This window comes from Acanthopagrus latus, chromosome 18 (assembly GCF_904848185.1).
Source record: "Acanthopagrus latus isolate v.2019 chromosome 18, fAcaLat1.1, whole genome shotgun sequence".
Taxonomy (NCBI): domain Eukaryota; kingdom Metazoa; phylum Chordata; class Actinopteri; order Spariformes; family Sparidae; genus Acanthopagrus; species Acanthopagrus latus.
The window spans coordinates 22,883,748-22,908,841 of NC_051056.1; the positions used below are offsets into that span (position 1 = coordinate 22,883,748).

The 25,094-nt window shown below is 42.1% G+C and overlaps 1 protein-coding gene across 1 annotated transcript in view; it reads right to left on the reverse strand.

The window, feature by feature from the left end:
• Positions 1-4,475: 4,475 nt before the first annotated feature.
• The window catches only part of slc16a2 (solute carrier family 16 member 2), a 28,081-nt gene continuing 7,462 nt past the window's right edge, over positions 4,476-25,094 (reverse strand). Inside the window, exons 2-7 of the mRNA XM_037077056.1 lie at positions 18,540-18,684; positions 16,457-16,955; positions 14,550-14,693; positions 12,753-12,981; positions 9,615-9,881; positions 4,476-9,526 (exon numbers count right to left, since the gene is read on the reverse strand). Of these exons, the coding sequence (XP_036932951.1) occupies positions 9,631-9,881; positions 12,753-12,981; positions 14,550-14,693; positions 16,457-16,955; positions 18,540-18,684 (1,268 nt within the window). The 3' untranslated portion in view covers positions 4,476-9,526; positions 9,615-9,630. The remainder of the gene's footprint in view (positions 9,527-9,614; positions 9,882-12,752; positions 12,982-14,549; positions 14,694-16,456; positions 16,956-18,539; positions 18,685-25,094) is intronic.

Below are 25,094 nucleotides of genomic sequence, written 5' to 3' on the forward strand. Positions count from 1 at the left end.
CTTCCTCTTGTCGCAACCTGCTCGTATGTAACAACAGAGTTAAGGAGTCCAGTTCTCTGCTGGCAGATCAGAGAGGAAGTGCCCCGAGTCGCAGGGCGGGAAGGAAAACAGAGTGACACAACAGAAAGAATGACCGCAGTTTTATCATCCTCTCTTGCATCACTTCCTCGCGGTGCTCCTCCCAATGACCCGAAGGGCCCAAGAACTCTTCTTCTTCTTCCTCCTTATCTCCTTGTTCTTTTTCTTCTTCTTCTTCATTCTCTCTTGCGTCACTTCCTCGTCGTGGTCCCCCGATAACCCAGAGGACCAAGATAACACAAACCCTTCTTCTACTTGGAGACATTTGCGACACAGTTTAAAGTGACGACATGTGTGTTCTATTAGGCGGCAGCACACCAACAATCACAACTACCACAATATCCGAAGAAGCACCGTGATTTCAAAAGCTGAACATTTTCATACTTGTAACTATGAAACATGCAACAAAATAAACTTTTGCACATTTGCCAGATTGAGTTTTGAAGCCGTCAGATGGACGTTAACTTGCAGCGTGTGTGTGGTTTTTCATTTCGGTTTAATGGTTAATTCCCGTAAGTTTCCAGTGTGACAACACTGGTTAACCTCCTGAAGGTCACATTGCGCCAACGCAGGAAACGTCGTCACAGACAGAAACATCATTTACAAAAATATATATTATCATGTCATAAAATCTGATTAGTTATTATCATCAAGTAAATATGACAAAAAGGGGAATGTGTGTGAATGTTTTGCTGTTTTTTTTTTCCCAACAAAGCAAAAGATATTTCACTCATTCTACCATGTTGTGGTTGTAACAAGGAGGCGTGCAGTACTGCGTGTACGACTAATACTAAACTGTAGTACAGTGTGTGTGTTTGTGTTGGAGAAAAAGAGCAGTACGACTTAAAAACAGGCCGGATGCAAGAGAACAAACCAACAGGCTGTTTATGGAGTCACGTGTCGAAATGTAGCGATCAAATGACGCAGATTACAGAAGGAAATGCACTTTTTAAAGCTCGTACGAATATAAAACATTACAGCAGATTTGTACTTTAACATATGGAGTGCAAGAGTGGAAGTGACAGTGACTTAAAATGCAGATAAAATATTAATCACTGTCAGATAATTTATAAAGAAATTATGGCCCACAGGCGTGCAGTAAAGTCTATGTTAAGATGACTATTATTGCTCAGATTTGTTCCATTTGCATCGTTACTGTATAATGTTGTTTTGTGTTGCTTATATATTGGCAAACTTAATAAAAACTTGAACTACACAAAAACAAAAATGCATCTATTTGTAATTAAATGCATCCTAAACCAAAGTAGGGAGAGAACACGTGTACTCGAGTGATTATTTGATAAGCCTTTGACTCGAGTTAGGAAAAGATACTTGACTTGCAGTTACACAGTAAATGTTTTCACGCTTTACAGGAAGGTACAGTTGTTCATGTTATCTCTGTATCCTAAAGGATCCTTGTACAATGATACGCTCTCTAAATTTCAAAGAGCACCAGACATCCAGTAAATTCAAAAGTGTCAAAAAGAAACTGCATCTCCACGGTCTGAGACTCTGAGTGTTGAAGTTCAGATCCTGTACCCGGGTGGGAGCGATGAGTGAGGGGAGACCTCTGCTGTACAGTCTGCAGCGGTACATTAGTTATTAGACGCCTATAGGACGCGAGCAGGACGACTCACAGGACAGTACAGCCTGTTCTCATCCGGTTCACTGCTCTCATCTGACATGGAACAGACATGCAGGTCAACACGCAGCCGCTGCTCCTGCTTCAGCCTGACTCACTCAGCTCCACGAGACACACTCTTTTAATCTGTGCCGGCTTTTCACGCTCTGGTCATTTTTTTTATGCATAAATAACTGAGGCTGATTTTTTTTTTTTTTTTTTTCTGTAGTTCAGTTGAGAGCTGATCATCTTGATTTGCAAAAGAATAGAAACAGGGCTCAAGGACAACGAGGGTCGAATATCTTAATCTTATCTTAATGAGTTGACGTTTCACAGTTATATATTTTATCTTCTCTCTTCTTTTTTTCTGTCTTCGTTCAAGGGCAACCTTGATACACCATTGTAGCAGTGGAGCCGTGGCACAAAGTAACCAAGTGCATTCACTCAAACTCTGCACTTGAGGTACTTGTACTTTACCTGAGTGCTGCATGTTCTGCTGCTTCACATTTCTGCTCAAATTCAAAGGCAATTATTGGACTTTTTGCTCCACTACACATGTATCTGACTTAAGTTACTGGTTACTTTGCAGATTGTGTGAAATACAGAATATAACTAACAGATAAATGATGATTGTAATAAGATTCAGATGAAACATGTTGATCCCTACAGGGGAATTCAAGCAGCAGTTAAACTTTATAAAAACGGTTTAATCAAATGTTCCAGCTTCACAAACACAAAAACAACGACCCAGTAATATGGATCGTTATTCTGAAATCATGTATATTGAGTTGTTTGAGTACATTTTGACAGTAATACTTTTGTATTCAAATCCATGACCTGTAACTGAGTATTTCTACTGTGATGCTGCTGCTTTTACTCACCTACGTGATCCGAGTGCTTCTTCTTCCTCTGATATGGAAGGGCCTTGATCAAGTTAGTGAACCCTTGAAATAAAAAAAATGATACCAGATAGATAAAAGCAATGTGACGTGGTTTTAATAAAAGACTTTAGGTCAAATCTAAGACTTTTATCCCTTCATATGTCCAGATAAGGATCAGTTTTCACTGTATAAAAGCTCTTTCATAAGAAAGAGACCAGACAGCCGCAGGCTCAAAGACAGACTCGACAATCCATTTATTCTCTTCCTTGTGAGATGTACACAGCAGCTCCCTGTATGTACATAAAGAGCTCTGCAGACTAAGTGAAGCGTGATCTTTAAGATCCTGCCTGGCTGGGAGAAACTGAGGTCAAACGGGGGGAACGTGGAGTCAAGGGAGGACTTAACGCCTGGATGAGCAGTCACGTTGCTGTGGTGATGACGAGCGTTTAGAAAACACATTCAGCACCGTGTCCCTAAACTGCAGCGGAGCATTTGCGTGCATCCATCCACCTCTCTGGCTCACCGTGTCGCTGCTGCGTATTTAATGCGTTCAAAGAGGGTTAATCTCCAACGTGATTGCATGTCAAGAACAACCCCGAGCGCCTGCAGCACGCAGGCATCAAAAGAGTGACAGCGTGGGACGTTTTCATATTACATCTTTATTGTTGGTTTAATAGAAAAGAAGAAAAAAAAATGTGCCTCTTTTTGATACAGATTGAAAATTACTTTGACATTTTTTTTTTTCCTAGCAGCATGACTTGATTTTCAGATCTTGCGGCATCACTGGCCTTGTTAGAACATTTTGCAAAATGACAAAAAAACAGACATTTTTATATATATTCTTTTAAAAGAAAAAAAGAAAAGCTTGTGTTGGGAGGAGAGAGGCCGACGGCTGTAAGAAGAGAAAGACAGGCAATAGAGGTTTTTAACTGCAGCAAGCTAACCAGAGGTCAGAGGGGGAAAAGAGTTTAGCAGAGCGATGAAATATTCCTCATATTTCAACATGTAAGGCTGTGGGAAGGCCTGGTGACCATACAGAAAACATAAGTGAGAATTACATCAGGGTTTCTTTTTCTACAACATATGGAGCATAAAGAGGTTTTTACATAACTCAAGTGTGACCAGCGGCGTTCACACACCATTTAAAGAGGACGACTGAAAAAAAAAAAAAAAAAGTATTCTATATCCATATATACATATATTATATATATATATATATATATACATACATATATATATATATATATATATACACATATATATATATATACATACATATATATATATATATATATATATACATATATATATATATACATACATATATATATATATATATATATATATATATATATATATATATATATATATATATATATATATATATATATATACATATATATATATATATATATATATATATATATATATATATATACATATACATATATACATATATATACATATCATATATATATATATATATGTATATATGGATATAGAATACTTTTTTTTTTTTTTTTTTTTCAGTCGTCCTCTTTAAATGGTGTGTGAACGCCGCTGGTATATAAACCTTCAGTCATTCCTGTTTCACACATATTTTTTTGTACGGCCTCACGCTGAGGAGAGGCAGTTTTAGAACAGCCGGCGGCGATCGAGGTCAGTGGAGCAGAGAAGTGGCACATTTGTGAGAGAAGAATAACAAAGCTTGATATTGCAATAGTTGGACCGACTTCAAGTCAAGTGAGGGTTTTTTGTTTGGTTTTTTTCTTGAGGGAAAAGTCTAATGCCAAAATAAATGAAGTCTTTGTAGGAAAAAAAAAAAAAAAGATTTAATAAGTAACTATGACACAGTTCAGATCATGTGACCTGCTTTTTTTGGAAGAATGTAAAAACCAAGAGTGAAACAGCGCCTGCTGGCTTCATTTCGCCACATTTTAAAACGCTGATAAATATCAGCCTGTCGGTCTTTATTCATGAGCTCATGCCTCTCTGCAGCTCCGACCTGCGCGCTGAATAATGCATGCGAGCACCGATAGGTTAAGAAAAGCAAAAACACAGGGGAGGCATGTTAAAGGAGACATATTATGCTCATTTTCGTGGCTTTAGTGCTCATAAAACACATCAGATTTCTCACTGTCCAGTATTCTGCCGCTGTCTGTCTGCCGCTAACATTGTTTTTGCTCCCGTCTCCTCCTGACCTGGCAACAGAGCAGCTAAATCAAACAAATGTGTGTGACACGGTGACACGAGGGTGATGTCGCAAAGTCACGGAAAGAAAGGCGGGACTACTGACGAGGTTTCAGGGAGCTGTGTTTTCTGTGGGACGGAGGAAGTTCTGCCTCTGCCGACTTTGACCTTTTTAACTTTTAATACTAAACGAAGGGGGAAAAGTGAAATAGCATAATAGGTCTCCTTTAAGCTTTCACCAGTGTGACTGTCAGGTAAAACAATTAAAAAGCCAAACAACAGCCCCCCAAAACCCTCCTGATTATAAAAAAAAAAAAACAATAACACAGGTAGTCTTGTTAGTAGTTCATGGTTAAGAGGCTCTACTGCGGGTTTATCATTTAGAGTTTTGACGTGTTCAGAAGAGCGAAGCGGTCGCAGGAAGAGGACTGCGAGCCCGAAAACGACGCTGCATAGATGAAAGACTTTGGCAAGCCAGACACTGGTTCAGATCACAGCACAGAACCATCCAGATGTCACGGTATCATTCTTCATTCAATCAGCTCCTTCATTTCTGTACATCACTTCAGATCTGACCTCTGCAGCACTTTTCGTCGCTTCTTTTTCCAGTAGTCATTGAAATGTATCACGAAAGACACCAACAAATAAGATTAAAAACAAAACATTTATCAAAAACAAAATTAAGACGATAAAAAACAGTTTACGGTTAATTAAAAATCATTACAAAGTGTATAAAGTACATACGTTGATACGGATCTCCAGTACAAAGGAGTACTCAGCTGCTTTTGAGCAGAAACCGAGCAAGAGAGAAACGAAGCTAGGAAAGATCCAGGTATCGACAACAATCACATCGAAGGAAAGAAAAGAGACTTTTTTTAAAAAAATGTGTCACATTAAGATCTGGAAAGTTCACTATACAAGCTTTGCTGTTGTGTCTCAGATCTCGTAACTCTGATCAGATCACGTTATGGTGTGTCGCAGCTGTTTAGTAACTATAAGGCAGATTTGTTTTTTTTAAAACTGCTGCGGTTCAGGCTTTGAGCTAACAGGGTGACGCTACTTTCAACACGAATAATCCTTAAAGGAAAAATAAAAGTTCACAGTCAAAAACAAAACAACTCCAGTACATTTTGTCGAGACAAGATGCGTTTTGTCCTCGAGCCCCGCGAGGACCTCCAATATGTCTGCCAGAGCGTGACAGTAGTAGTAGCTTCAATTCACTCGTTCACTTTCAAGATTGCGGGACTTCTAGCGACACGGGCCTCTAGTTTGACTAGTGCAACTTGTCTGCGACGCTCGCCACTGCAAGCAGGATCTCACGTCAGCAGGACACGAGCCCTTCTGCATGAACTTCTGCAGTTTCGTGGGAAGATTCTCCTGCAGCGACGTCACAACACAAAATACGTTAAATACATTTCACAGTCAGCCGTGTTTTTTTGTTTGTTTGTTTGTTTGTTTGTTTTTAGGCAGGAAGGTACTGTTTGGGTTAATGATTAAAAAAATACAGCAAAATTAGTCACTTTTACATCTATTTGAGCTTGCTTGGATTACTGTGCAGGATCTCCATGTTCAGTGGCTGGTACGTGGACGACTCACACAGCCCATAATTCAACACTCTCTCAGTCAAACTAGAGGCCGGTGTTCCTGCTCTTCAAACGTGCCTTAACCGCTGTATGGATCTCCACTGCTTACGCTTTAGTGTCTCTTTTTATCTTGACATATTTTTTTATTTTAGACATTTAACATATCTGCATTTGTTCAATCACAGACATTAAAAAAAACAAAAAAACCCACGATGTTGCGACGAAGAGAAGACGAAGATGATATCGTGTTGGTAGCGGAATGGAGAGGAATCAAAAAGAAGCAAACGGATGTGAAGGCAAAAACTAAAAATCTCAGAACTAATCGCACTGCATGTTTGATTAAACGGAACGGAAGTTTGGCGTTTTCCACTGATCGCCTGAAACTGACAATGATGAGGGGTTTTTTTTGTAGGAAGCGATGCTGATTGAAATAAACAGGCGTTTGGCAGCGTTGTAACAAGCAACGACACAGAAGAGTGACGCTATGAAGCGATGAAGGATGTCAACAACAGGTCCCGCTGGATTGAGGATTGTTTGATTACTGAGGTATTGGTGCATGTTTTCCTATCAGAACCGTATTTTTCCTATAGCATAACCCCCCCCCGCCCACCACCACCAACAAAACTACACCCAGCAGTGAGGTTTGTGTAGTTCTCAGGCTCTAACGCGTTGTAACACGGAAAAACAACTGAATAATGGCAGTGACAGCAAAAGAGGGGGTCGGACAGAGAGCGGTTTCTTCCTCTGCTTCTCAGTGAATGCATATAACCAAAGAGGGTGACTCCAAACAGTCGATTATTGCAGCTCTACTTCACATCTGTTCATCTAAGTTCATTGTTCCAGAGAACTTGCAGTCAGAGGTAAGTGGTCTAAATGCTCATGAGAAGTAATAACTGCGTGCTGTGCCCTCTCGAGGGAGGCTGCGGCGTTTTTGACTCATCACCGCCGACGCGGTGAGCGCGCGGCCCTCGCGACGTCGAGCTAAACTAAAGCAGCAAACTGATTATCTGTGAGATGACCTGGCGAGGGGGCTCAGGTTCATTTGGCAGCATTCATTTCAGTAGCCCCCCATTCATCGACAGACTGTAACAAAGTGGTTCCATATTACGTAACTGTGTGCAGCACACGGAGGAAAAGTTGTAATTGAATGATACAGAATGCCTCTTTTACTGTAACTGAGAAAAAAAAAAAACAAAAAAACAAAACCTATGCTACCACCAGCCGTCTATCTCCTGTCAGGACTCTTGTTCACAGTGTGCACGCTACAAAAAAAAACTATTCTGAATGATTTTTTTCAAAGCTGTAACAAACACAGTTCATGTGGATTTTCCTAGCACCCTCCTAAACCTTTAAAGGACGATAAAAACTGTAGATTTTTGCTGAATGCGGACAGTTAAGGTTGAACAGACTTGTGTCAACTCTAGATTTAAGATTCTCACTGCCACTAATTTTGGGCTTGTCCACATGTATACGGATATTTTTCTATTCGTTGGCACTTTTAATGGCTTTAATTGGATAGTGCAGCTCCAAAGAGTGACAGGAAACATGTTGAGAGAGGAGAGAGGGAGCAGTAGTAGTAACCTACAAGTGTTTTCTGTTTAAATATATATATTTGGGCCTTTACATGGCTTCGCGTCAGCTTTCTGACTTGCACCTCACAAAACCCGACAAAACAAAATCCACCCACCTCGCTTATCAACATCTTTGAAAGCTGTAGGATATGTTGTTTATGAGCCCTTCTGTCTCATCTGTGCCTCATTAAATCAGTCTTAGACACAGTTCTGGCCAGCTTCTATCTGTGGACATGTTGCTCTGATGTTTTTAATGTGCAAGATAACGTGAAGTGAAACGCTATCAGCTGGCATTGCTAACCTGGTTAGAACTGGTATTCCCATTTGTTGTGCTGAAAAGCAGTCAACTCCTGTATGATTTCATTCCAATCTCCAACTTCCAACATCCAACTTTTCGCGGTAAACCAAACACACCGTGTGCACTGAGCTTTTTCAATTTGAATTAAAATGATCCAAGACCAGAGAAAAGCGAAGTAGTAAACTTATAATTAGACCTGGCAGTGCAAACAACAAACTTATATTTGTGTTCGTCAAACAACCAGATGTCTGCCGCGTTTGTGGTTTTATACGCATGTCCATTACACAAAACACAATTTGCATGTGATCAAGAGACTAAAAAATAAAGAGTATAAATATCCATATATTTGTGGACAAGGTCCTATACTGCATATATTATAAGAACCACAAGCTGCAGAGTCCCTGACCTGGTGTATGTTAAGACTGTGGAAAATAAAACAAGTAACACTCTCCAGTTCATGGCACTCGAATCGGTTGAATCAGCAACTGCAACAGTCGCACATCTGTCTCCCGTGCAGGCGGGCTGGTGGAAAAGCTGAAGCCATGAAGCTTTTTTGGACCCTGGGGTGTGCGTTCCGTGTGGTACGCTACAGTGTGCGGCTGAGTTGAGGTGATTGTGTCTGGTGGCTGATCTCTCTCTCAAGAACAACTGTCTGCTGCCTCCGGTGACATTTACGACAGGCGTGCTCGTTTCTCAGTCGCAGCCGGAAAACAGCAGAAAAGAAAAAAAAAATTAAAACCTGCAAAATCACTCGAGATGAGACCGTACGAACTAAATAATGTTGCACTATGTTAAAAAATGTAGATGCATGAGGTACTACATTAAGAAAGTGAAATCATCCCTTCATTAACTCTTACTTGACATGCCTCTTCTTCTAACAATTTCTTTACGTGGAATCTAAGTATAAAGCACATTATTTTTCACAGCTTCAACGAGCTAGGGTGGCGAAATCGAATCTGTGAAATCATAAACTACGACTGTCAGTTAAACTCTCTTCATTTCGTTCCTCTTGGAGGTATGTGTTACTACAGAGTCACCACGGGTAAAAACCATCCTGGTTGAGACTGTTGTGCTTATCCTCCTCGCACTCGTGTCCATCATCCTATGCTGATGTGCCTTCTGTTCGTCCTCTCTGCGGCTTATGAAGCCAAGAGCGCTCCTATCGTCGATTTCTCTCCACATGAAAATACACAGCAATGAGAGTCCAGGAGGGTGAGATGGTTAAAGGTCAGCCAACGGGAAGTCCATGGTTGGAGAGGAGGGCAATCTAAGGATCAGAAAAAAGGTGCTGGTGGGCTGAATCCCTGGAAAAAGAAAAGTAAAAAGTATAAGAAGAAATATGCATCCACTCACTTCCATGATCAATGCCCGATATATGTGAACTTATGTAACCTTTGTACGGTGCGACTCAAATATGCGTCTCCACGTCGGTGTAGCCGGGCAGGATGTCTCCGTTGGAGCAGCTCTTGGGCTCCTCCGCCGGTTGGGTGCAGGGCAGCATGTGGGCGGTTGTGGACGTCTCCTCCGGTGACGCCTGGCCTCGCTGGAGCCTGCGGTGGATCAGGGGCACAAAGAACAGCACCACGCCCCCCACCATAGGTGGAACCCCAGCCAGGGAGAAGGCCACCGTGTAGTTCCCAAAGTAATCATGTAGGAGACCTGAGCAGAGGAAGGGGGTGGGGGGGGGCACAGTTCATATTAATAATGACAGATTAGGTGAGGGGGACGTCAAAGAGAGGTCCAGCAGCAGCGTGAACGGGTCATATGGAAGCACCAGCGACCGAGCGGGGAAAAAATCTGGCCAGGTGTTTTGTAGAACTTTGACGATGAGCAGTTTAAACGCCGACGTACGTTTGAGTGCTTGTTACAGCTGATTAAACCTGCACTAGCACAGAGGATTACTGTCACTACTGGATTTAGGACTGACATACACATTTGTGTTCACACATGCAGCTCCTACATGTAAAGTCCAGAGCTGAACCTTTCTTGCAGTTATTGTCTGCTAAGGCGGAGTCAAAGCACAGAACTCCTCTTAAAACAACATATTTGAGGGTCAGTATTTGACGAGGTTGGAAATCTAAAGTGTCGATATCGCTCTCTTACTAACAGGAGCTTTAACTTTGCAGCCCGCGACATTCTGATCCTGTGGTTCTGAGTTGCTGGTCGGCATGTTGTTGATGTTCAGAGAGGCTACCTCTGTACGCCCCACTTTCCCCCCGGGGGCTTTTATGTCGAGCTAAACTAATGAGGTTCTGGCTCCAGCTCCATTTTTAAAAGACACACAGGCCAGAGAGAGTGGTTTCGCTTTTCTAATCCGACTCTGGGAAAAAATGCAAAATGCTGACCTGCTCTGCTACAACCTAGGATTGACACACAGTATGCATCACATACATGAATTCTGTGTATAGGTCCGTCAGTGGAATTCAACAAGGACATTGTACTATCGTGTTACAGTGCAGAAATCTCACCCTAGGATTTATCTGCCTTTGAGCTGAGGCGAACCAATGGTACCTACGGTAACAAAGCAAGGTCAACAAGTTTAACACGCTGCTGTGTATGTTTGATACACCGCAGGGCTTATGACATAAGGGCGACACAGGGGAGGGGTGTGCATTCAAATTGTTGCACACAACATATGCATTCTTGCTCCCGAACTGTACAGCCTGTACTGAACAACACATGTTGACACAGTGATTCACTCATTTAGACTCTGAGGAGCCGGTCTGCTGATATTCAACAGACTGACCTCACTTCCCCGTTTAGTGCCTTACACATCCACAGCATAGAATTTTTTTTAGCTACAATATTAGCATCTGCATCTGTGGTTAGTGAAAGGATGTTTTAAGCCACATGCCACCGTGCTGAGCTTAAAGTGACTTTCTGCACGGACTGGATCCTGTTCCAGACAGGGAGAGAAAAACACCTGTCGGACATAAAACAAGGAGGAGCAGTGGGGGACGGCAAAACTCCCGACAGCCGAAATGTTTCTGCTGCCTGACTGTATCACATGTTACCAAAATCAATACAAGGAACCAAGAATCATGTCAGTTTTTGCCTTGGAAAATAAAAACATAACATCTAATTCATGAATTATTGCTAAAGTCGGACTAAAATTATACAGGAGTAAAAAAAGTTATTTTCTTGTTTCATCAGGTAATTGTTTTGTCAGAAAAAAGGGTAAATGCCCACAGATATCCAAAGCTGTGTCTACACAAAGCTTTGCATACCACAACTGTGACATATCATAGTAGCGTGGAATACAAACAGTTTGATGATGTGTCCCCTCGGGCTGTTTGAAATGTCTGTGGGCTCAAAGCTTTCACTTTCTACACAAAACCATCAAGTGATGAATGAAGAAGATAACTGACTAATTAATGTAGAATGAAAACACTGGTTAGCTGGAGCTGTACAGTCAACATTTTCTCTTCTGTATCATTTTTCTTCTGTTCTCATAATCTGATTTTAGCGATACTTTGCGGATGAAGTGTTCAGTTCTGTAAAGTATTCCTTTGCAATGTGAAGACAAAGCTTTGTATATTCAAATCAAGATTATGTAGAAATTTGGCATTTTGGGAGATTTGGTGGCCCCCACAGCTTCTGAGTGCAACAAATACAAACCCCAGGTCTGTCACAATTTGTCAGACGCAGTGTAGGTGCAACCTGTTGATAGCTTGCATGCTGAAGTGTGTAATGCTGTGATCCGGCCCTCTCACTGAAGTAACATAGTGCAGAAACAAGTAATGGAGGGGCAAAGTGGCTGAGACAGAGACACCACTCACCCTGTTACAAGACACTGTACCAACATGATTATTAAGTTGATATTTTAAGGCAAAAGGAGTCACACAATGGTGCCTAAATTAATTCATATTCACATATTGCATTCTCCAAATATGTAATCTAAAACAGAAATGTGCCAGTTCTTTAATCAGAGTCTGTTTTATTTAACTAAACAGCCTGAGAGATTTAGTTTTGACAAATGCCTCAGCCCATCAATAGCTGTATCTAGACTCTGTAAGTGTTCTGTAGTAAAAGCAGTGCATGTACAGTAAGTGTGTGAGAAGTGAAAGAGGTTTGCAAGAGAAAGAGAGTGCAGAGGGCAGTCTGAGTCATGAAATCAATGTTCTGCTCTCGTCGCTCTTCTATATGCTCGTCTTATCAGACAGCTGGGAAGCAAAGACGGAGAGAGGGAGGAGGTGAGGGAGACATAAAGGGAGCTGAACACTGCCTGTAGTTGCTTTTTTTTTTTCCCCCCGGAAGACAAATCACTTGAGACAGCTTGTAGTTGGCCGTGAGCCCAAAACCTCTAAATACAATCCATCCTGCTACGCATTTGTCTTGCTCTCCCTTTACTCCCTACAGTTGTTCTATCCTTACTCTGCCAATATCAATCAACTTGTGTGCTGCAGCTGCCAACATCCCTGAAGTCAGTGCACGGAGCCGGATCACTGCAAGCTCATCGTGGATTATATGGTATAAATCACAGTCTTTATGTTGTGAAGAGCGGTACTAATAAAAGAGTGTTCTTCTCACCGGCGATAGGTGGACCTGCTGTCATGGGAAGAGACATAAGGCCTAGAAGGTACCCAATGGCCTGCGAGGCTTGCATGGGCCCAACCAGCTCGAACGCTATGGGGGCCATCATGGTGAGGAAGCAGCCGTCGCACAGCCCCAAGAACACGCACACGACCACCAGCCCCTCGAACACCGAGCACTGAGGAATCAGCATGGACATCAGGCCCAGAGCAATGAAGGACACCACCTGAAACACACAGCCAAGACACAATTAACAACTCTCTCTGTTATTTCTCCCGTTAAAGAAAAGGCGCAGCAGGTTTTTAGCTTGTTTCCAGTGTTCCTGTCTTTCTTTTGTATTTATAGATGTGAGGGGAGAGTGTCTTGCTTCAGAGGTCACTGGCAACCCATCTGGAAAAACCTGCATAGACCAGCAGCATTTCCATGCTGGTCTATGCTGGTAGTGCCAGCACCAGACCAGCACTACCAGCATAGACCAGCATGGAAATGCTGCTGGTCTATGCTGGTAGTGCTGGTCTGGTGCTGGTTTAGCAAGTTCCCATTAAATATGCTGGCATACCAGCATAGTCTTGCTGGTGAAGTTGCTGATGAAACTCGTCACCAGCATACCAGCACCGGGTGCTGGAATTTAGCTGAAACACTATGTTAGCTTGGGTAAGCCGGAGGCTAACAATACCTTTAATCTGATCGATATTTAAAAGCTATGTGACGATAATAACTAAGCTAAAGGAATATAAAGCTGAGGAATTAAGTACTCAGCTGCTGCTGCTGAAGGCCGTCTAAACTGTTTGTACAACTCTTAACAGTCAGCTTACACTGTTGCATTACAATGAGCACAAGGTTCACCAGTTTCATACTGTGGAATCTGAAGGAGGTTTTTGTGCCTCAACAGCAAATTAGAAGCTGCTCCCATAAACCCTATACAATCAAAGCACTACAAGAAAGCAACTCTTAAGAATTCATTGTGTTTAAATAAATAAAAAAAAAGACCAATGAATGTGTGTCTAAGTGTGATAGCAGGAGAGTAAATATTCAATGGGAACATTATGTCTGCACAGTCATGTACAACAATAACGCATCAGAAACGTGTGCATGCAGCACAAAGTACATTTACAGCTGCAAGAACGGAAAATTGCTGTTTGTGTTCACCCCCGCACTGAACTGCTCAGACTTCCCTTCTCTTATCCAGATGGGCAATTCTTATAGCATCATGAAAGCTTCTTTTTATTCTGCATCCGAGTCACGTCTGTATGCAAACAAATAAGCCATCGAAGACACCGAATCACTCGGATTGTAAAAAGAAACATCTACTGACTTGTGGTTGTATGTCTCATATTATATAGCCTGTGTAGCGAAGACATTAAGTCCTTGTTGAAATCAAGGGTATCGCTATATTGATATGTATGATTCCACTGATAATTTCTGAGGAGAAACACACTGTACCGAGTACCAGGGACTGGTAGAGAGCTCTTCTCATATGGTGCAACAACAATTATCTGAAGCTCAATATCCGTAAAATGTTTCATTCCTCTGGACGCCCCTGATACGGCAGTGGCCATGGGATGGACCTGAAGGCATCAACTTTCCAAAATTTCCCTTCGGAAATGTAAGTATGTAAGTATGTAAGTATGTAAGTATGTATGTATGTATGTATGTATGTATGTATGTATGTATGTATGTATGTATCTAATGTTAAATAGGTATCCAGTATGACCTAGGTTGTGAACTGAAAGGGTCAAAAGGCACATTTCATTTCATCTGGCCAACATGATATGCTTTTGTACATTTCCTCACCTGCATGTAGATCTTATGAAGACCGGGAATGAGGTCACCGATCTTACCAAAAGCGAGGCGTCCCACCCCAGATGAGGCGCCTATGCAAACCAGTAACACCCAGTCCTTCTGGTTGTCCTTAAACTGCTTCTCTACAAAGTTCATCTGAGACACAGAAAGAAAAACAGACTTGTGAGTTTTGGCCGTGTGTTCGGCGGTTCAAATCCGATGCATAAGTAACTCTCCAGATGCTCCCAACAATGAATGCCCAAACAAAGATATCGACACAACCTGCTGGTGTACTTTTTCATATGTTTTTGTGCTCTGGACACAAGAGGTCAACAAACTCAGCAAATGGGCGTGCATTTGGTGGAGCGGAGGACTCGTCCATCAATAACACCGAAGCCGAGATCTTACAATAAAATGTCTTCATCCACAGACCTCTGGAGCAGCAGGACAGGAAGACCCAACGCATATAGGTCAGACCCTCCCACTCCCATCAGCCCTGACTCCTCAAAAACATTAAACCGCCCTCTGAAGTCTTTCCTGAACAAGCTGGTCATTGTGAAATATTTGCTCTGCTTTGAAGGGCTCTACATTCATCAATGGCCATAGGATAGGCATGTTTAGGGATACAGGGAGGCCATACAGGAGAGGTTTCCTGAGGTGGTTGAGCCAATACAAAGGCCGGGGCTGTGTTTACATCTGGGCCCGGGCCTGAAACAACAGGACTGACAGAGGGAGGCCGGAGCTGGAACATCCGACATCTGGATAGAGGGAGATCAACTTCACAGCTCCACTCCGCAGCTTTACACTTCATCCTCATCCTTCACTATCTCGCCATCTCACACCAAAGTCGGCCATAGGTCATGTGCAGTCTATGCAAATACACTCCGAATTCTGGATTGTGTTCATCATGCAAAGTTAAGTAACCGTGCACTGACTTAAGAGTAGTTCAACTTTGACTCACAGAAAACACATCTAGTCATCCCTTTTTGCAATTAACTATAATGTCAGTGTTTTTTAAAATATTGTCTACAGCTGCAAATTAAGACTGAAGTTCAGTCAGGTGGCAGCTATCAAATTAATTGCCAAATTTGATAATAGGTTAACTGGTCCTAATAGTAGAGTAACTTTTCAAGAAATTTACAGCTTCAGGTATATGAATATTTTTGGTTTCTTCACTCCTCCATGAAGGTAAACTGAATATATTTGGGTCACTGACAAGACAAGATATGTGAGTACGTCATCTCCAGGCTTTGAAAAACACTCACACTTTTCAACATTTTCCAATTTTACAAACCAAACACTCATTCAACAAGTCAATCGACAATGAAAATAATAATTAGTTGCATCCCTGATATTTGAAATGGTTTTGGGGGGGAATAATCAGAAATGCTCCTTTTCATCTCCTGGAGGGGCGTGTCTCTGTTTGATTGACAGGAGTCGGCAGGCTAAGCCCCAGCAGGGCACAAGACACAAATACCATTTTACACCAAAATTAATGAATTCATGTGTTTGTTTGTTTTAAAGCAGCTTAATATATTATTACACAAGTCTGATTAATGAATACCATAATGCTGTTTATATATCACTTTGAATAAAGAGGTCAGGATTCTGAGGTTTTCACAGTCACGAACCAAAAATACCCAAAACATCATGGAATGTGTTCCATATTAGGAAATGTTTTAGCACACTAAGATGGATGAAGGACTGGTAAGTACACAAACATTTATATTAACATACAATCTGCCATCAACATCTATACATTAATCTAACAGAGCACGCTGGTTTTTACACTGGTACGACACAGGAAACTAAGATGGAAGATTACGGCTATGAATTTAAATGTAACCAGTTAAAGCCAGGAGTGAAAACACAACGAACATTTTCAATCTGACTACACGCATGCCCATTATTGTTCTTACCAGATGAACGTATGGCACAAAGTAGCCCAGTACAGCTGTGGCTACTCCAAACGCCCACACCCGGTATGTCACAATGTGAAAAACACGCAGGTTGAAGTACTTCCTGACCCCAGCCAGGAACCTGCTCCACCTGTTCCCGCCCTGAGCTGTGGCCCCTGACTGGATTTGGGGATTTGCAGGGCCTGGACCCATGCCTGGTGGTCCCATGCCTCCTCCAGCAGGCAGTAAAGGTTTAAACAGCAGCGCCAGCAGGGCCTGGACCAGCATGAAGAGGCTGAGGATCTGGAAGGTCCTGCTGAGGCCTAGAGGTTCCACCACCTTGTTGAGAAGAACCGGGAGGCCCATGGAAAACAGACTGGCGCCGGCCGTTACCACACCATTGGCTAGGCCCAGGCGCTGGCGGAAGTAGTGGCCAAGGATGACCAACGTGGGCTGGAAGGCAAAGGAGGAGCCACAGCCAAACAGTATGCCATATGTGAAGTAGCGAAGGCCCAGGGAGCTGCAACAGAAAAGAAAGGGAAAAAATGCAGTTATAATTTGACCATGTGTTTTTGCGTTTTTTTACGATTGTGCATAAACAAACAAGCTATAAAAGATAATTGGCCTCATTCAGTTAAAGGCTTGCAGTTAAAGAGAGACTAATGTTTGTATTTCTTTACATAAATTTGTGATTTTCTCATGTCTGATATCTGTAACTTCCATTGAGATGAATAACATTCGATTTTATCTAAAACCATGAAATTGCTTTTAATTCTGGCTGCTCATAACAGACTTCTGCAGATGATTTCACAGCAATTTTAATTTTGTCTTCCTGTTTTCATGATCGTATCTTGCTCTTCATGTTAGCTCCGTCTCTGCTCAGCTACTGTGAGTATCTGTGTTAGCTTGTGGACATAAGACATGCGATATACGATTCCTGTTAGTGGAAAACACAATCGCAACGTGAGACACTGGTAAGTAAATTAATTTCTGGGTTTATCTATACATACATACATATATATAATAGAAGCGTTTGGGAACAACAGCAACTCAGCCACGAAGTGGTAGGCCACGTAAAGTGACGGAGAGGGGTCAGCGGATGCTGAAGCGCATAGTGCAAAGAGGTCGCCGACTTTCTGCACAGTCAATTGCTAGAGAGCTACAAACTTCATGTGACCTTCAGATTAGCCCAAGTACAGTACGCAGAGAGCTTCATGGAATGGGTTTCCATGGCCGAGCAGCTGCAGCCAAGCCACACATCACCAAGTGCAATGCAAGGCGTCGGATGCAATGGTGTAAAGCACGCCGTCACTGGCCTCTAGAGCAGTGGAGACGCGTTCTCTGGAGTGATGAATCACGCTTTTCCATCTGGCAATCTGATGGACGAGTCTGGGTTTGGAGGTTGCCAGGAGAACGGTACATTTCAGATTGCATTGTGCCAACTGTGAAATTTGGTGGAGGAGGAATTATGGTATGGGGTTGTTTTTCAGGAGCTGGGCTTGGCCCCTTAGTTCCAGTGAAAGGAACATTGAATGCTTCAGGATACCAAAACATTTTGGACAATTCCATGCTCCCAACCTTGTGGGAACAGTTTGGAGCGGGCCCCTTCCTCTTCCAACATGACTGTGCACCAGTGCACAAAGCAAGGTCCATAAAGACGTGGATGACAGAGTCTGGTGTGGATGAACTTGACTGGCCTGCACAGAGTCCTGACCTGAACCCGATAGAACACCTTTGGGATGAATTAGAGCGGAGACTGAGAGCCAGGCCTTCTCGACCAACATCAGTGTGTGACCTCACCAATGCGCTTTTGGAAGAATGGTCAAAAATTCCTATAAACACTCTCCTCAACCTTGTGGACAGTCTTCCCAGAAGAGTTGAAGCTGTAATAGCTGCAAAAGGTGGACCGACATCATATTGAATTCTATGAGTTAGGAATGGGATGGCACTTCAGTTCATAGAATGAGTAAAGGCAGGTGAGCGAATACTTTTGGTAATATAGTGTATATATAATAGTATAGGTATGCCTTATGAACATGTAATGGATATGCAGCAGAGGTACAAACTGCGGCAACAACAAGTGATGTCTTTAATAAATGCTTACTTTGCAAAGGATGTACTGAGCAGCCCTATAAAAGCCAGCGTCGCGCCGCCCACAGCTGTCTTCCTACAGCCAAAGCGGTCTGTGAACATGCTGACCACAGGTGAACAGAAGAAGATCATGCCCATGGCCAGGGCTCCGACCCAGGCTGGAGAGGAGAGAGATGTCATCGTCAGAAACATACATATACACTAAATGTTGAAGTGATCATTTAAACTGAACACAAGACAATCTACAGACCCGTTTGTACACCAAGTGAGGATCACAGCTCATGTAACACAAAATGCACCGTGTGCAACATAACAGATATGCAGTATACAGTACGCTGCGATGCATCTGACATACAGTAAATGCAATGACGAGAAAGGGATTCCCTTCGCTGCACGGAAGCAGTAACTCATTTTTGTCACGTCTAATCTTTCAACAGCCTCTACAGCTTGTTAGCCCACACCACACGCAGCTGAAGAATTTGCCTCGAAGCAGCTTATTGACTGTCACACAGTCAAACAATTGTACCGTACATACCGTCCCAGCTGAAAAGGAGAACAGGAATTCTTTGTTTTTGCATGAAAAAAGATGACAAAACAGAAAAAACTAAATCAATACCTCCTTTATAATTTTATGTCATGTTATTTCTATTGCATATTGCATTCTGTGAAAACTAAACACTGGGCAAAAAACCCGCCCTTCGTGCAGGATTTTTTTTTCTGCAAGTCATCATGTTTGGCCTCATTTCTTTGACTGTGCCACCGGTGATCAACCACTGTGACCGTGCGCTACGTGTTCAATCATGCAACCACACGCATAAATGTCATATTTGAAGATGCTTTGAAAACCTGGAAGCCTCTGTGTGCACTCTTTTTCTCCTTCGTGATTTGCTATTTATACAAATTTATGTAACTCTTTATTGTGCAGACACAAGACACACTCTATAAGATCTCTCATGGTGATTAAGCAGATCAAAAAGCAGATCAAAGCGGATAGTTCTGGCCTGTGGTGTAACGTCCATCGAGTGGTAAAACATAATGAGCCGCGGTGATCTAACAGAGACACAGCGTACCCTGGAGTGCAAACAAACAAGTGTCTGGGCCAAGTCTCCTGGGGAGCAAAGGTAGCTTTAATGTCTACCATGGTGTCTGGGTTGTGGGTCACACTGATCTAACAGCCCAATGGGAATGAGACCAGACAGACTGATAAAAAACTAGATTGACTGGTTTACCCGTGGGCACATGTTCGCAAAGAAAAACATGAGCTCTAAAGCAAAACACGATTGTTGTGAGGGTCGACCGATGCATCCTGTGCCCTACTGGTATACATTTCCCTAGAATGATTTTGAAACAAAGGTGGCAAAGGCTAGAGAATATGTGTGGCAGGTGTGGCGTACACAGTCTGCGTGCTCACCTTCAGAGAGCCATACGCTCATAAAAAAAAAATATTTATGTTTGTTTTTGTGTGTCTTCAGGAATTTAAATCGAGACAAATGACAGTATTTATTTTGGCGAGGAAATCATTGCAAAAGAAAAAAAACGGCTGCGGATTGTGCAATGCAACGAAAATGCTGAATAGTTTTTCCTGTCTGCTCGGTGTGGTCATGCAATTCATGTTGATTTGGAGTTTCTTCTTTCCAATGAATTTCTGCTTTCTAAATCACATACCAGTGCACAAAAAGTACACTACTGAGTTTTTACACCCGGTCTTATTCATTACAAGCACATATGTTTGACTCAATTACAGCAGTTCTTCAATTTCTTTGATCTTTCAGAAATGGTATGTTTCTGTGGTATTTCCCCGTTGCCTCCAGACACCGTGCTGTATGTCACATGCACGCCTGGTACAGGCGCCCCGAAGCGGTTGCTAATATGTCACAATAGTTTCGTCTTTTTTCTCGCCCAACAAAGGCGGTGGCCAAAAATACAAAAGGCGACCCGCCTTTAAGTTAGGCATAAAAACTCGGCGTGTATCATGTATACACTTGCCGGTACACAGTGCACAATACTGTATAGTTTAAGGGCGGGACTGCATCCGAGCCTTCCTATAGTTTATTTGTCCAAATGGAACAGTGGGGGGGGGGGCGGCCTCTTATTGAACAAGTACCTCGGGAACTCCCAACATTTTCTAACTTTCCCAACAAAATGTTCAAAGTTTCATCTTGGCTCTGAAGGCATTTAGCAGTATACAGTATACAGCAATAGGGGAAACAAAATAAAGTGGGTTGAATACTGCTGACTACTCCTGAACCATTTCCTCAGAAACAATACATACAAATATAAATCACTGAGGGACAAATCAATGGTAGAGTCTCATAAGATCCAGTTAATCCACTTTACTTAATAAGCCAAGGAGTGTGGGTTTGGATTCCCATAAGCACCTTAGCATTATACCATGCACCGTACTGCACCACTGATCGAGAGCGGTAAAAATCATTCTCTTAAAAGGACTCAGTATGCCTCAAACTACCCTCTACCCTGCTCTTTTTTGGTCTCAAATACAAGGCTCATTATTTGCTAAATGCCTAAATGTGGTCACCAGCCAGTTGCTCACTTTGCCCATCTTTCTTTGGATACCAGGCCCCGCCAACTACCTACTCTGGGCGAAACTGATATGACACTTGAGAATGAATCAAAACAGGAAAGTTGCAGGACTGAAACATGGTGTAACAGAGCGTTTCATGTGGTCGCCTGTCTCTGTATACCCCCAGGGAATGACAGGAAACACCAGAAGATACATCGGAGAATTATTATTGTGAAAAAAAAACAAAAAACTTTGAAACATGACCTCATCTGTGAACATTTCTGCCAGAGTCACATTAAATAGAATTTCAGTGGTGGTTGTATAATAATGAAGACAACTACTCTGCTACTGCACATTGTGTTTACATTGTTTCACTGAGCAAATGTTATCATATTTGCCCTGAGGGGTGAACATATGGCTCTCAAGGATGGAAATAACAAGCTCAAAGGCATCACAATGGAACAAAACATTGGACAGCTCTGTAGCACTGACTTTGGCCTATGAAATCTTCAGTTAAAGCAACAGTGTAGATGACGGAACATCTGAAAACATATGGGGAGGTGAAGTCAGACTTGGCACTATGGGAAACGCAGTCATTAAAAGATCCCCGTGAGTGGCGTCCCATTTCAGCAGTCTTTGAAGGTGGTCCACAAGACAAGCCTGCGCAAAGCCCGCACAGCATACAATCTGAAATAAATCACAAATTCAGCGGCATATAGCATGAACATAGGCCTGGAATATTAACCATGCAAAGAGAGTGCTCGGCCCAAAACTCCTGACAGCATCGATTTGGGTTTAGTTCGGGTTACAATCCTCTGATGGCTGAAGTCTTTAAAATTTATGTCCACAGCATTGTGTGCTTCTACCACTGGGCTACTGGGATCACATCCGTCCTCACTGGTACTTTCCCAACTTCTGACATTCCTTTTTATTAATGTGAATGAACCTATTCTATCACCAGCTCCACTTTTTTTTCTCGTCCATTATCGCATGTCCAGCTCGTTTATCTGGACGGAACAGTCATTTCTCAACCACCCAATGGAGTGGCTCCCATCTGGACTTCCCATCTATCTGAAATATGTATGCTGCTCCAGGCTGTATCTTGCACACTCTCTTAGCAGTTATCCCTAAGGAGCCCACTGAGTCGTAAAAGGGTTTACGGCTTTTTCCCTATATGGTCCTCTGGTACCACATGAAGGGTATAAACTTGGTATGTTACTGCAAGAGTGATTTCACCGCTGGAAAGATGGCCATTGCATAACACTGGGCTGTCTATGCATTGAAAAATTTCAATATTTTTTTTAAAATTGGTGATACATGGCCAGAGAAAACAGACAAGAGTTGCGGTATTCACTTTTCAAAGAGTAGAAACAACCAGAATGCACTGCGCCGCAGTTTACAATTGTTCAATAACATGTACTACTAAAATTGTAGTGATACAAAGCTGGTTGAAGTTCCTTAAAGTTCCAGTGACTCTGCAGTTGTGAGTACATGTTAGACGCTTCCTCGCAGAACGGACCATTAAAGCTGATCTATGGCGTTGATGAGTGTCACCTGACAGAAATCAAGAGCCAGCCTAAATTTTCTTTTTATGCTTCGGAGAAGGTTTCAGTCACCTCCATGATAACAGGCGCCGTCCTCCAGTCACTAAAGTGATTAACCTATCACACTGCGAGACAAACATGACAGTGTCAGTGACAGTGTTTAGGACAGTGTCCTAAAAAAAAAAAATCCAGGTGGGTGACACATTATTACTGGAGTGGAGCAACACCGATCATTTGTGTTGAGCACCCCTACTGTAAATTATGCTCTAAGATGCTTCCCTAACAGAAGAGCTTAAATTCTGTTAATAGAAATCCCAAAAAATATATGTCACGTTACTGGAAACACTGTGTAATTTACAGTTATACAGTTTAATATCAAGGATGGAGGTTAAAAAAAATCAAGGACTACCTTTTGTAACTAAGACTGTCACTTTGTTACTTTTAGATCCTTCTCTGGTTGGATAAACAGTACTATAACAAGGAGACAGGACCACACAGAGACAGTATAGAGGAATGTGGAAAAACACTATAGGCAGAGGAAAGGACAGAACACTACGCCCCTCCTCAGTCCAGCAGCCAGGTTCAAGAAGAAAGTAATTAGAGGAGGAGAAAATTGTATAACTGGAGGCAGCACTATTTCACATCTCAGGCTATATGATAACTTCAGTAGGAGTATTACCAGCAGCACTGGAAATTAAAGGTTGTTATGGTAAATAACACAATTACTTCACTCAAGCCTCCATCGACAGGCCTATTGAGAGCACCACCGTGGAGAATATGATTGCAGCCCCTGGGGTAAACAGTTTTAAAGCATGATGCACACTCGATGCTGCTGTTTAAAAAAAACCTTTGCACACTTCATACAACATACAGGGTACAACCTACAATCAGCGGCTGCACAAAGCAACAGAGACATGTCTCACTCCCCCACTTTTTCTTCTGTTTTCTCCAAACCCCCATTTCCCTCCCATCCTGGCACAAGTAGGAAGTCTCTGAATGGACTGAGTGGAGTGTACTCATTATAGATGATTGGGTCTGAACACTTACAAACAAAAGAAAAAGAACATAGCGAGGGAGACTGAAGCAAACTGAAAAGATGTGCGTGTGTGTGTATGTGTGTGCAGTGATGGCGAGGTCAGCTTAACAAGCTTTCCTCTCTTTATGTGATAGATGCAGTCTGACAACCAGAGAGACACTGAAAGTCTGTATAGGACCCATCTGTACATTTGTGGAATAAACTTCCTGCAGATGGGAAACGCTGCAGGAGACATTGCCATTTAATGTACCAAGACATGTACCCAAACTAAAAAACAAAGCAAAGTGCACTGTTTAACACAAAGAAAATATAAAAGTATGTCGCAATGCATTTCAGTTGATGCAAAAGTAATGGAACTAGTCATGTTATAAATATGTAGTGTGTTATTTTTTTAAAAAAGCAACCAGTAATGTCTAATAGATAATACTTGTGTAAAGCCCCAATTAATGTCAGAATAAAACCAAACCAAATATATATTTCCTTTCTGCTGCTGCAAGCACACGGACATCGAGTTCATGTTATGTCAGGATCTCTCACTCCATTCAAAACAAAACTGACATTTACACATGCATTTAAATGGCTGTGGTGGTACAGAGTGTTCTGACAGTGACACCACTTTGTTTGCCCTATATTCATTAATGAGGTCTGAATGACAACTTTCAGGTTCAATCTGACGGTGTTCACATTCCGATCTGATGAGAGCAGTGCAAGGGCCCTCGGCAACCTCGGCACCCTCAGAAGCCTCAGCTGTTTTGAACAGAAGGTAAATTAGGAAGTGCTTTCAAAGAAAACTGCTTCCAGCATGCTCTGCGTGGATTATCCTGAATAACACGTTGTTCCTGGAAAAGTTGCTGCTGCCCTTTTCAAATCATTTAAAAGCTTTGGGCAGCACCGACAAAAATGTGATTCACTTTCAACATATCAGGTGACTCTGAGACACATATCCTCAAATCTGGACAAATTAAATCAAAACTATCTGCTTAGATGCCACTGCAGTCAGTAAGAAACATTATTATTTGGAATTTGGGGGTTAGGGTTATCAGCTCTTTAAAACTAAAATAAAACCATCAACATTGCTTTCTTTCAAATCTAGCATGCCAAAACGATCAAAAACACATCACTCTCCTACTGCTTTCAGACCACACAGAGAACCAAACAATGGAACATACAGTGTGTGAAATTGTCTCTGCACTCTCAGTTAAAATAACAATAGCCATACAAGTTTTTGTAGTATCAACAGAGAGGCTGATGTACAAGACAAGACCTGGTACGGAAGCCAACTCCCTCCAGGCCACATTAAATGGCCTTCACAGGTGTTAGAGCCGGACAGTGTGTTGTTTTATGACGTCAATGGACATTTCAACTGAAAAACAGACGCTAAAATATATACGACTATAAATTAGGGGGAAAAAAACAGACTCAACAGTCCAATTTCAATTCTATAAAGCCTAAAACAACATCAAACAT